Genomic DNA, 12,596 nt, shown 5'->3' with positions numbered 1-12,596 from the left:
TTTTCAGGTCTGATTTTCGCTTTTGCTTAAATAGCGCTATCTACTGCGAGGATCGTGCATCATAAATATTAAACATGTTCAGGATGTTAGTACCTGTTTGAAGTCTCCTCTATGTTGCTTCTCCACTTCAAACTGTGATAAATATGCCAACAGATCATCTGTCAAACAGTTTTCCATTTCTAATTGGCATTCTCTTTTCTAATTTTGAAAAAGAAAGGGGATATATTTGAGTGGGGAGCTGTTGCAAGATGTGAAGATTTGAAATCCCTCTTTAATGTCTTTCATTGAAAAACAGGCATACACACAGCTTAATTTGTTAATAACATAAAGGGCAAAATTACTGAATGCTGTTTGGTCAATGAAGAGGGTATTTTTTCTTAATTTTGCTTGTGAAGAGGGAAAAATTACTTCCTCACGAATGGTCAGATTCTGAGTGATTTGAAAGCATTTTGAACGCTTTAACCTTGTTGAAAAAGCACTAACTTTATATTTTCAAAGTTGAAAGTTTGTTAGCAGGCCTGGTTTTCAAAGTCCTGGTATGTTTGTAATAATAATAATAACAATAATAATAATAATAATTTATTAATTTATAGTGCACTTTTTAACATGTAATGATCAAAGTGCATTACACTTGTCAAAATCTAGGAATCAAAACGTACATTGTATATGTTGTGGTTCAAATTTAATCTTTGGTTTGAATTGTTTTAAATCAGTTTAAATTTTTGAAACTGGTTTGAAATTTTCAAACTGGTTCATAATTTTTAACACTTAACTCGTTCTTATTTATTTGTACCTCTCCTTGTACAATATGGTGCAAAATAAACTCACATTTTAGTTTTTAGGGTTAAGCATTTATTTCAAATGGTTAGCTTTCGTGTAAGGTTAGGGGTAGCATTTGGCACCCAGTTTTGTTACTGGGGTTAAGTGCTTTGTTTGAATGGTTTGGGTTACAGTTAGGGTACGATTTCATGCAAGCCCTTAATCAAATGAAAAATATTTGGCTTTGGTGACAACATTAAATATTTATTTTTTGGCACTCCTGTAAAATAATATTTTACTTGCAACACAACAAAATAGAATATTTACAATTCATCTAACATTTAACTAACAAAGTCAAGAAAACACTGAAGTTATTATTGAGCATTTTCGGCCAATTTACATGCACAAGTGAAAGAAATTTCTTTTTCATACTCAAGTTTTACATTTGTTCCTGTACATGGGAAAAGTCTGGAAGGGGCAATGAACCCTTTAATGCTTACAGAAGAAATTGAAGACATGCTCTCACTTTCCATATGGTTTTGTTTATTTACGATCTCTACTAACTATGATTTTACTCAGCCCTATGTGATTACGTATACTAATACAGAGTTTAGTTTTAATTAAGGCACTGTCTTACAGAATTAGAACAAAACAAACTCTGACATAATGTTGCAGAGAAAAAATAGTTCAAATTCTTTAATTCTACATTTTGAAAATTTCTCTTTTAATATTTCTTAATTAAGAGCAAGGAATGGTAATTAAAGTTGACTCTTAAGGAGAACTTCATACTGCCCTCATTTGAGCCTGCACACAGTCTGTACCACTCCTCAGTAGAGCTTTTGAAACTCTTCATTTGAAAGAAACAATTGATATCAAATTCTATCATATAGACAAAGGGACAATTTTTCCTTTTATTTTTCTGTGATTAGATAGTTTTAAACAGAATTCTGTGAGAGAGAGTTAAGTGCTCCAGAACATGAACGCAACACAGCCCTCTGACCAGGGTTTACACCTAGATCTCACCATCAGAGTCTAGTCATAGACTGCCAACTGGCATAAGATCATTGCATCTTCCTCAACATAGTAATGCTAATCAACATAATATTAGGAGGGGAGAAGTAGCAAAGAATGACTGTGTAGCAAGAAAGATATATTGTTCATGTAGGCTTTTTCCACCACTATTATTATGTTTTTAAATTCATAACACAAATGTATACAGTACCTTAATTATCACAATTTCCTTCCAGGCTTTTACAGTCTTATACACATCATGGGAAAATGGAATTGATGTCATGTTAAACAACAGATTGATGATGTCCTCAACTATTTTTTGTGAAATATTCTCATAACTAGGAGCTTTTGCCTTGAAAGGGTAAGAATAACAGTAAACAAATGTTGTACATCTAAATGATAAAAACAAACTTGCAAAGCGCAATTAAAAACAGGTGTTGTACACTTTTGGACAAATTTAGTAACAGAGACCAGGTTTTAATTTATTACACTTTAAGGTATATCATTACAGAGCGATTACTTTCTCCCTCTTGTATTCAAATGCCAATTATAATCATTAGGGTGATCAAATTGAAGTAGACCTTGCAAGCATTACATTTACTGATGTTCTTTAGACAAAATCAAACTGTTAACACCCAATAATGTCCTGTATTTATGGTAAAACAAATCACTGCTTACGGTATTGCACATGGATTAATTGTAATCTTACCCACATACATCTTTCCTAGACTTGAACCTACCTCCAAAATATATGAAGTGAGTGATGAACTGAACGTAAAACTGATCTCCAGAACCTGGAAACATGACTGGCACCTAAACATGAGACAAACAATTAAATCAAATTAAAATGTGATAACACTCAGTGTTCCAAATAATGGACAGAATAATGAAAAAATACTTATAAACTTTACGGTAATTTTATATTGGGGCTAAGTTCAAGGAGGTGGCTTGATTAAAGGTTCTTTTGGATACCTGTGGCTGTTGCTGATCTTTCATCTTTTTTTTCTATTTTATTATTATTATTATTATTATTATTATTATTATCAATTACATACAACAGTACATTAGTAATACTCTGTAAACCACTTACAGTAATTACAATACTAACTATGCTTACATTATTATTTTATTATTATTATCATTATTATTATTATTATCAATTACACACAACAGTACATTAGCAATACTCTGTAAACCACTTACAGTAATTACAATACTAACAATGCTTACATTGCTCACAATGTTCCCCTATTACAGATAATACTTAACTTAATATAATGTACTGTAATTTCCGGCCAATTAACCGTGGGTAATCTGTTGATTTTGCATTAAACACATGCCGCTGCGGGTAATAGGGAGGTGCGGGTTATGCAATAATTTTAAAATCTGCTGGTTGTTGAATTGAAAAAAATTCTCTCCTGCCTACATTTCCACCACTCAAATTAATTTCATTTTTAAATTATTAAGAGTGCCACAAGGCAGCATGAGAACATGATGCCAACTCAAGTTTATTTTATGCATAATTAGTTATGTGTAAACAAATTTCTATCGGCACGCGTGTAAACAAAACCTTCATGGTGACAAAAATAATCCAAGAATATCTGGCACATCAGTAACAAATTTCCAGTTAACACTAGCTTGAGCTAAGGAGAATTTTCCCATTTTAAGGGACTTTTTAGGCCCGGTAGAACCGGAGATATTGATTTTTTAAGAAATCACTGACAGTAGTTTGAAAGCCCACACGTATCAATAGAATATTGAAAATAATAGGTGTAAAACTCGACTAAATTCATGGCACTGAACGATCGCTCGCACAAAATGTTTGTGTTTTTACCATATCATTTTAACAATAAAATACATGCTAATATAGACACAGAATTGAACACGCGTCTGAATTTCTTTGGCCTTTAAACTTTCTTTCAATAAGTCAACATGGCGCTGAACATAAGGTGCGGGTTATCCACCGCTGTGGGTAATCTGTTGACTTTTTTTTCACCGTATGCAATAATTGGCCAGTGTGGGTAATCTGCTTTGCGGGTAATCGGCCGGAAATTACAGTATATTCTAGAGAGGTAGACAGCAAAACACATCACAGACAGTGCAAATACTTTAAAATTAAATTTTGAAGCACAAGTTAGTTGATAATAAAAATAGACAATGCAGATTTTCAGTCAGCCATCCACATGATTATTTCCTCCACGCAGTATCACAATAAAAATTCTTATAATAATGGTTCCCATCTTTTCCTAAAATCTTGAAGTTTCTTATTTCTTAAGGCAGTAAGACTTTCACTCTCCTTGGTTTCTACTTTGTGTAGAAACAAATTAAACTTTGGAATTGACTTGTTTCTTCTACACTTCCACATACACAGTTTACCAAGCATTAGCAGAAAATTTAGTGCGTCAATTCTATTTAAAATGCCACCTATAACTCTTTGTAGAGATAAGCTCAGATTTTCACTGAAAATTAGACCACCAATAATGTAAAACCTGTTTCAAAAGGCTTGTGCATAAGAGCAGTCATAAAAGAGATGGTACAAGTCTTCTTTGTAAATTACACAGAAGGAACACATCTCTGACTCAATTAACACGCCTCCTGGTTAGCTCATTGGTTAAAGCGCTGAATTGTGTCATGTGGGAGGTCGAGGGTTCGAGCCCCGGCCGGACAAATACTCGTGGTCTTAAAAACTGAGGAGAATTTGCTACCTTTCTATAACATCAATGAAATGGATAGATATTCTAGCCTTCTCGGATAAGGAAGAATAAATGAAGGTCCCGTCTCCTGCAGGGTTAGGGCTAGGAGACGTTAATTTCCCATGCACGAGATTACTGTGTGATGGATGTCCTCCCCTGGGGTGGGATGTGTGGGGGGAAAAGGTGAGGTTGTTACATGGACTAAAGCGGCTGCCAGAGGCGCCTGATAATGCTGACATCCAATCTCAACCTTTGTAACACTGTAGACCGTAGCAATTCAGCCTATGCTGCTATTAAGGTATCAAATCATTCACTTCACTAACCCTTTCATCTTACATATGATGTACGATCCTTGCAGTAGATAGTGCTATTTAAGCAATAGCGAAAATCAGACCTGAAAAAAATCAGGCCTGTACGGGATTCGAACCACTGACCGCTGCAATACTAGTGCAGCACTCTACCAATTGAGCTAACAAGCCAACTGGGAGCAGGCTGTTAAGTTGATTCGTAATAAACCCGTGAAAGTGATAAATGAGATACAATGAAATATATGAAGTTCATATATTTTGAACTGCGGTATTAGATACATATGATGTACGATCCTCGCAGTAGATAGCGCTATTTAAGCAATAGCGAAAATCAGACCTGAAAAAAATCAGGCCTGTACAGGATTCGAACCATTGACCTCTGCGATACTATCCCATACAGGCCTGATTTTTTTAAGGTCTGATTTTCGCTATTGCTTAAATAGCGCTATCTATTGCGAGGATGGTAAATCATATGTATCTAATACCACAGTTCAAAATATATGAACTTCATATATTTCATTGTATCTCATTTATCACTTTCACGGGTTTATTATGAATCAACTTAACGGTCTGCTCCCAGTTGGCTTGTTAGCTCAATTGGTAAGAGCGCTGCACTAGTATCACAGAGGTCAGTGGTTCGAATCCCGTACAGGCCTGATTTTTTTCAGGTCTGATTTTCGCTATTGCTTAAATAATGCTATCTACTGCGAGAATCGTACATCATATGTATCTAATACCGCAGTTCAAAATATATGAACTTCATATATTTCATTGTATCTCATTTATCACTTTCACGGGTTTATTACGAATCAACTTAATGGCCACAATGTGCAATAACCACATAGTCTTGTACTGCAATATGACTTGCATCTGTGGGTCAGTTTCATTGAACTACTTCTAGCCTGACAGTGCCTAACTTAGCACCTGCACCTGGGGTAATTCCACCGTTAGAGGGCTGCCATAGATACCACCCTGGTTTGTATGACATCCCCCAGCCTGACCCAAATTTTAAGTCAAAAGGGGACTGAAGGATAAACTTAGCCATTGACCTCTTGTATGCCATTTCATCCTTGGTAGCAACATACCTAAACTTTTTTTGTCCTCCCTCAGCATTCAAGCCAGTGAAGTGTGTAATCAATGACTGCTCCAATAAAAGAAACATTTTCACCACAAGTTCATCCATCTCCTCAATTGTTTTGCTAGTTTTGTCTTCACCAAAGTTTTCAACCAAGTACCGATAGAACATTTCAAACTTCCAATTACTACCAGAGCCATCCTACAACAGCAAGATACTACATTAATTAGAGGGAACTTTATGAGGTGTTATGAGTAGTTTAGAAAGAAGGGGTCATAAATGGAACAATATAATAAACCCTGAGATTGGGTATTGAAGAAATTCGATAGGAAGCCTGTAATCTCAGCTACAATGCTGTTTGTTTGATGTGAAGAGCCTAAAGTTCAACTTCATACTAGGTGACATTTTCATGACAATTAATCACAAACAACTGAGGAGACCACACAATAATCAAGAAATTAATTGCAAGCTAAGCATGAGGTGTTTATGAGCTAAAATGAAGTATAAAGCAGTATTCCTTTTTAATTCATAGGAATAATGGATTGCATTATACACAGTCTCTGTTACATCTCAGACCAAAAAGCCCTGCTCATGTGGGATATATAAGCTAAAATGTTCCTCATTTGTTTTTCCTGCTATAAGTACTTGAAGTAATCAGTATACCACCAGGTTACCTTCTCTCTTGCCACGAGATGAACGTGTCCTTCGCTGTGTCTGTATATCCTGATAGGAGATACTGAGGCTACCAAAACATACATCTGAGCTATAACAGCCTTGTCTTCAATTAAAAGAACATCAGCTGGAAATAGCTGCATGACACCCTCTGAGTACTCAATTCTACAAGAGAAAAATGATAAATTAAAATAACTTGAATAAAGAAAGGTGACTGTACGAGAATTAAAATAATACAATTGTACATATCATGTAAAATATTTGCTGCATTCACAATGTAATATATTTGTTGCATAAGAAGATATCTTGAATCCTACTTAATAGACTTGATGGTGTTGTTCACAGCAAAGACTTCCAAACAGGCTTTATCAAGACAAGGAAACAATTCAGCAAATCTCAGCCTGGGCTGAAAATTTTTCTTACTTGTCCCTAACACTTCATATGTGCCAAGTAAATGTCCCCCCTGCTTAAGTTCAACATGTTAACTGCTCCTAACCCCCCTTCCCTCAACAAAATTATAAAGCCATTTACCTTTTCTTGTCACTGAGACTCTTCATAGCTCCCCAGTTATGAGGTGATGTAGAAATTGTTCCAAGAGACTTCAAAGTAAAATATTGACTCTTTTTTGTGTTAATATCTTGAACCAGAGACACATTGATTTGTGCTGGTAACACAATGCATGGAGGTGATAGAGGTCTGTTTTCAAAAGCTATAAAAAATAAAGCAATTAGCTTAGATAGTTCTTTTCTCCTTAATTTAATGCTTTAAAAAAAAAATCTGCAATTTACGCAAATTAATATGAAATATTCCAGTACTACAGGTTTTTGTTTTAACAATTGTTTATATTCTGGAGCCTTGTGAATTTTCTAAAAGTACCTGAGACGAACTTCAATGTTGACATCAAGTAACAAAAACCATCATTCCTTAAAAGTAATTTTTCAAAGCCAGGAACTAAAGACACCTGCAATTAAAGAAAAATTTACAGATACCATCAACCAAAAATTTAGATTAAAAAAAAAAACTTTCAGCACAGCTGAAAAATCCAGACTAACTCACATTCAAAATATTTAAGATTGCTTGGATGGAAGATCAATTTGAGATCCAGCTAACACAAAAGCACCTAAGCTCTTGTTAATCATTGGTTTCTGAGTTCTGAACTTGACAAAATTAATCTGGCAGATCTACAGCTTGGTTTTCTACATGCAAATATCTGCACAAAGTCTCAGGTTAGGAATTTCCAAAAAATCTCAAATTCTAGTGAAGGATCAGATGTAATCTGATCTCTGATTTGTTAATAACAACACCTCTTACCCTCTGATTCTTTTGGAGCAAGACAAGATCACTGCTTTTAAAACAAGCTGATTTCTTTTTGCCAAAACACCAATTAATTCCTTGCCATCTCTTTTCCATATAAGGAAGTATTTCTGCACCTTTCAACAAAACAACTCTGTAGCCAAGACTCTCAAGGGCATGCTTGAATGGTTCCAAAAGATCCTTTGCATTTGATTGGGAGTGGTTGGCCAGCAAAACATCCAACTGCCCTTGCGTCATTTTCTCCTCTGACTGTAAGAGCAAAAAAAAAAATAAGTTTAATTAAAAAAAAAACTTTTCAGAGTGAGAGTAAGAGCTGGCATTCTGTTTTGAAATGGAAGAAAATAGCGTGAACATGGAAATAATAATGACACTTAGTATTTGCCAACTCCCTCAGTTTCACTCAGCTGGCAGCTGGATTCTTTTATACCAAACTGAATTAAATGGACAGTAGGAAAAAAACTAACAGCTTGCATTAGTTGTCTTCAAAAATTAAGCTCAGCCTCACTGCACATAAAAACAAATTAACTTTTTCAAAGATTATTGTTTGACTTGAGATTTTCATCAACTGATGATCTCACAGGATTAGATTGACTTGCTGGTCAGATAATGCATCTAAATACAGGTATAAATATGCAATCGACATTTTAAATCCTTTGTAAAAAACTTTTTCGGTCTCAATGGAAATGCAATCTTTTCAACAAAGAGTAAAACAGCCGAATAAATATTTGCAATGGGGAAAGAATGCTCTACAGGATTCGTCTCAACAGATGAAAACTTCTTTCTCATATGTTATCACAGACATGGATATCCGAATGAATAAAAAGCGACTGATCCTCTCTTTCCAGTCTCAGTTCTAATAAAATCTAGACTTCCTATTATGATAAATAGAAGTGCAGGCTAATACTGACACTTGTCAGCAATAAAATTAGTACTTTACTCTCAGTGTAGTGGGTTATACACAGCAACTACAATGTTCAGGTTTTTTTGTCATTTTTAGTCATTACAATTCATTACCCTCTTTCTATACCAAGTACAAATTAAGGTATGCTAAAAAATTAATCTTAATTCAAAATAGAATTCCAACCTAAGATTTTTTTAATTCCTCTTTAGTAATTCAGAATGTAATTTAAAAAGGAACCTTAATTCAAAAGAGAGAAGCAGAAAAGAAGGTAGGTACATAATTAATACCATCATCAAACTTTTATAACTTAAAAATTATCAATCTCTAGCGAGTATTGGAATTTTATCTGTCCTGTCAAATTTCAGCTGCTCTTAAAATGAAAATTCACATGAAATTTTAAAGAGGTATTAGTGGAGATCATTGAAAATGTCAGAGAGATCTCAATTGTAATCACACTGCAAAGTTCTACTCTTATGTACTGGGAATGAAAGGTAAGCTGCAAAACAGGAAAAACAAAGGAGGAAAACGAACTCAAATAATTTTAAAAATTCAGGAAAAGTCAGATTATCTCATAGAATTAAGCCAGTTTAAATCTCAGGTAATTAATGCAGTTACTTCATGAGAAAGAGTATTCCGTAAAATGCCGCTCAATTATTCAACAACCTTTTTCACCCAAACTGTCATTTTGTGCTTTAATTGTTTCACTGTGAATCAAATTCTACAATATTGAGAGACACTTGAAGGGTATTCCCCGGGAACAAAAGAACACGACAGCACTGTCGTGGATATGAACAAAGAGAATATCATCACAATACCGCTGGGATAATTCATTGCAAGTACAACAACAATTAGTGAGTCAAAATAAGTAAGGCCTTTGCATGAATGGATTTATGAATGGTTTTCTACGTAATAGTGGTTGATTAAAAATTCACAGCTCTCAAAAGACAAAACACATGGAAAGAACCGAAAAGTCCAAACACTCCGATGTGAAATTCAGATTCTCGAATTTTGGTAGTTTATTCATCTTAAAGTTAAAAAGACATACCTCTTCGAGCCTTTGAAGCAATCCTGTTTCCCTTATCTTATTGGTTACCATTTCCTCTGTTGTAATACTATATCGTAATTTTTGTGGAGGAGTAAGGAGTACTGCGCTGTCACTATCCGTTCTCGTAAACCTATTTTCTCGAATACTAGTTCCCTTTCCTCGCAAAACTTCAATCAGCTTCACCTTTTCTTGTGCATTTTTTGTCTCCCTAGAGTATGAACCGTCGTGAAGAAAATCAGGGTCATGTTGAAGCCAAGTTTCAATCCAGTAAGTCGATAACACCGACACTAATATAATCAAACCCAACAAGAGGACAACACGTTTTCGCCTGCAAAGCTGCATTAATCGCATAATTTTTTGGCCGCAATGTAAAGACTATTAGAACTGCAGCACTGTGCTCGCCATCTCGAGAACAAATCGTCTCCTTCCTCGAACCCATTAGAGAAAATGAGAGGAAACTCCAACGGTGACTTGCAGTGTCATTTTCCAACCCAGAGAAACTGCTGTGTGCGTTCTGGTCCTTTTAACACCAATGTAAATCCACCTACAGCGGCCCTACACCTCAACAATTGTAAGCTTCTGACGTTTATGTAGCTTTACATAAAAAGATATTTAAAACTCCCTGTCGGTCAATCAAAATATGCAATGATAACAAAAGGTTCAAGTACCTTGTCGATCTAAAATGCCACGCGCAAACCACTAGTATCCAGTCCTTCACTCCCTGACACATGAGAGGGGACCGATAAACAACAAACCGCGGCGGGGCTCCACTGTGCAAGTATAAACGCTTAGAAAATCCTTATCTTTTGACAGATATTTTTGCCGTTTATGCGTTGAGGAAATAGGTATACCATATAAGAACTTTTGGTGTGTAATATCGCTGAGAATGTTTACGAGTTGTGTGTGTCGTATTTTGACGAGCCCGCTAGCGTTCTATTTAAGAGGGAAAGGCGATCAAGATTGAACTCAATTCCAAAAACATTTTCGGCCAATATTTGTGCAGTCTAATGTGGCGCTCTGGCATATTTTGTTAAAGGTAGAGACGGCTTTTTTCACCTAGGTGTATTTTCCTCAGGTTTGCGATTTTAAATTATCGCCAGCTGATGTATTGGTTTGGGAATTTGGTCGCCGGTTTGGTAAGTGGAGAGGAGCAAAAGACAAGACGAGCGCTGAACGATAATCGAAGTTATCAGGGAAACGGCAGACTGACCCTGTCATACTTAAAACTCAAGCAGGAATGAAACCCACTTGAAAATTCATTTTCCAAAGAAGTTCGCTAGGAATTCTCCCCAGTCGAAAGTTAACAAACGGAAGAAACAACAAACATATGAGATACATATATATGAACTGCGGTTATGAAACGTATATGTGCACGATCCTTCGCAGTACGTTAATAAGCCCTAGGTGAAGCCTTAAAGAAAAAAATAAATCAAATTGTCGCAATAAGATCCTGACCTCTTAAAATAATCTAAGAAATGTTGAATCTTCCACCGCAAATTAAAATTCCTTTTTCTGCGTAGTGTCGGAAAGAAGTAAAGAAAACAGTGCTAAACCAAAATGCACTTAAAATTTTCCACCTGAATAAACAGAGCTTGATTGGCCCGAGTCTGTGACGTCAAGCACGCTTAGATCAAAATGACATCGCTCGATTTCACGCATCGGCGACGGTAGCAGAAAAAAAAAACTCTCAATGCAGTCACGGCTCGTCGATTCCACTTCGAGATCAAACGACTGAATCATGGAAATTTATGAAGCAAAGTATGACTTCTGTGATGGTTGTGGCGAAAGCTTACTTAATTTTAAGAAAGGGGAGAAATTTTTAGTCACAAACAAACCTGATGGAGGATGGTGGGCCGCTCAGAATTTGTCTAGTAACGAAATAGGATACATCCCTTCAGCGTACGTTGAGGTAAAAGACGTCAATTTTTTTTGTTTTCCTTTTTATCTATATCTGTGAATCTTCTTGAAACGTTTGCCTTCTCTGCAAGAAATTCTGGTTTGTTTGAAGAGTAAATTAAAGATAAGCCCTACGATGTTTTTCGCGGTTGTTGTAACACAAACATTGGGAAGCTTCCAACTCAGAGGCGAAGATCGCAATGCCCAGTTGCATTTTCCCTTAGCTGGAATTCTTCTACATCCCAGGTAGCTATCGAGATATATATCTCTTTATTAGTACCGTGATCTAGTCCATGATCAGAGATCTTGCACTTAAACGGTAAAGAACCACAAACTATTCGCTATTAACATAAAAACAACCGTAGTTGTGCAGTACGCGAGCGGAAACGTGGGAATCGAGAGTTCTCCTATCATAACGCAGGGGTAATCATGATATCGTTAAAATTGCTTCCGCCTAAATGAATGCTCTAAACTTTTCACCTTTTTTCAGCTTCGCTTGAGGCATTCGTGTCTTCAAATCATAACCGAAAAATTTTGGATCGTTCTGAAACGTAAATGCTACCGTATGGTATATTGGCTTGGCGAGTAACCCCGGATGATTAACCCCATAATTTTCATCTATACGGCTCGATGGTCTGCTTTCACAAAGAAAACATTGCAATCTTTCCATTATACAGTTGAGGTGTGCCAGGAGCTCATCACTTGGACCAAGTGACGGGCTCCTGCGCGTGCTTGTAATAATTTAGCAGTATGATAACAAATACAACGTTGGTAGATTGGCGTAATCGATCGTAAGAAGGGAGATAACATTGACACACCTGAGGGAAGCTTTGTGAGCGAAAGGGGCTTCGACATGCAAGTATGTCAGTGTAATTAGTTGTGCTGCACTGATCTCCGGTACAACTCTAATTCAAGGTACATC

The 12,596-nt window shown here is 36.0% G+C and overlaps 2 protein-coding genes across 2 annotated transcripts in view; one reads left to right on the top strand and one right to left on the bottom strand.

The window, feature by feature from the left end:
- Positions 1-10,458, bottom strand: part of LOC111334878 (cadherin-like and PC-esterase domain-containing protein 1) — a 28,719-nt gene extending 18,261 nt beyond the window's left edge. Inside the window, exons 1-9 of the mRNA XM_088732422.1 lie at positions 9,779-10,458; positions 7,830-8,081; positions 7,395-7,479; positions 7,050-7,227; positions 6,521-6,683; positions 5,857-6,047; positions 2,511-2,583; positions 1,982-2,122; positions 94-198 (exon numbers count right to left, since the gene is read on the bottom strand). Coding sequence (XP_088588548.1) covers positions 94-198; positions 1,982-2,122; positions 2,511-2,583; positions 5,857-6,047; positions 6,521-6,683; positions 7,050-7,227; positions 7,395-7,479; positions 7,830-8,081; positions 9,779-10,129 — 1,539 coding nt within the window. The 5' untranslated portion in view covers positions 10,130-10,458. The remainder of the gene's footprint in view (positions 1-93; positions 199-1,981; positions 2,123-2,510; positions 2,584-5,856; positions 6,048-6,520; positions 6,684-7,049; positions 7,228-7,394; positions 7,480-7,829; positions 8,082-9,778) is intronic.
- Positions 10,459-11,425: 967 nt separating this feature from the next.
- LOC111334892 (uncharacterized) overlaps positions 11,426-12,596 on the top strand; it is a 10,573-nt gene continuing 9,402 nt past the window's right edge. Inside the window, exon 1 of the mRNA XM_022940709.2 lies at positions 11,426-11,687. Within this exon, the coding sequence (XP_022796444.1) occupies positions 11,517-11,687 (171 nt within the window). The 5' untranslated portion in view covers positions 11,426-11,516. The remainder of the gene's footprint in view (positions 11,688-12,596) is intronic.

The sequence above is a fragment of the Stylophora pistillata genome, chromosome 9, assembly GCF_964205215.1.
Source record: "Stylophora pistillata chromosome 9, jaStyPist1.2, whole genome shotgun sequence".
Taxonomy (NCBI): Eukaryota; Metazoa; Cnidaria; class Anthozoa; order Scleractinia; family Pocilloporidae; genus Stylophora; species Stylophora pistillata.
Note: the sequence above shows the minus strand (reverse complement) of the source record. Positions and strands in the feature narration are given on the sequence as shown.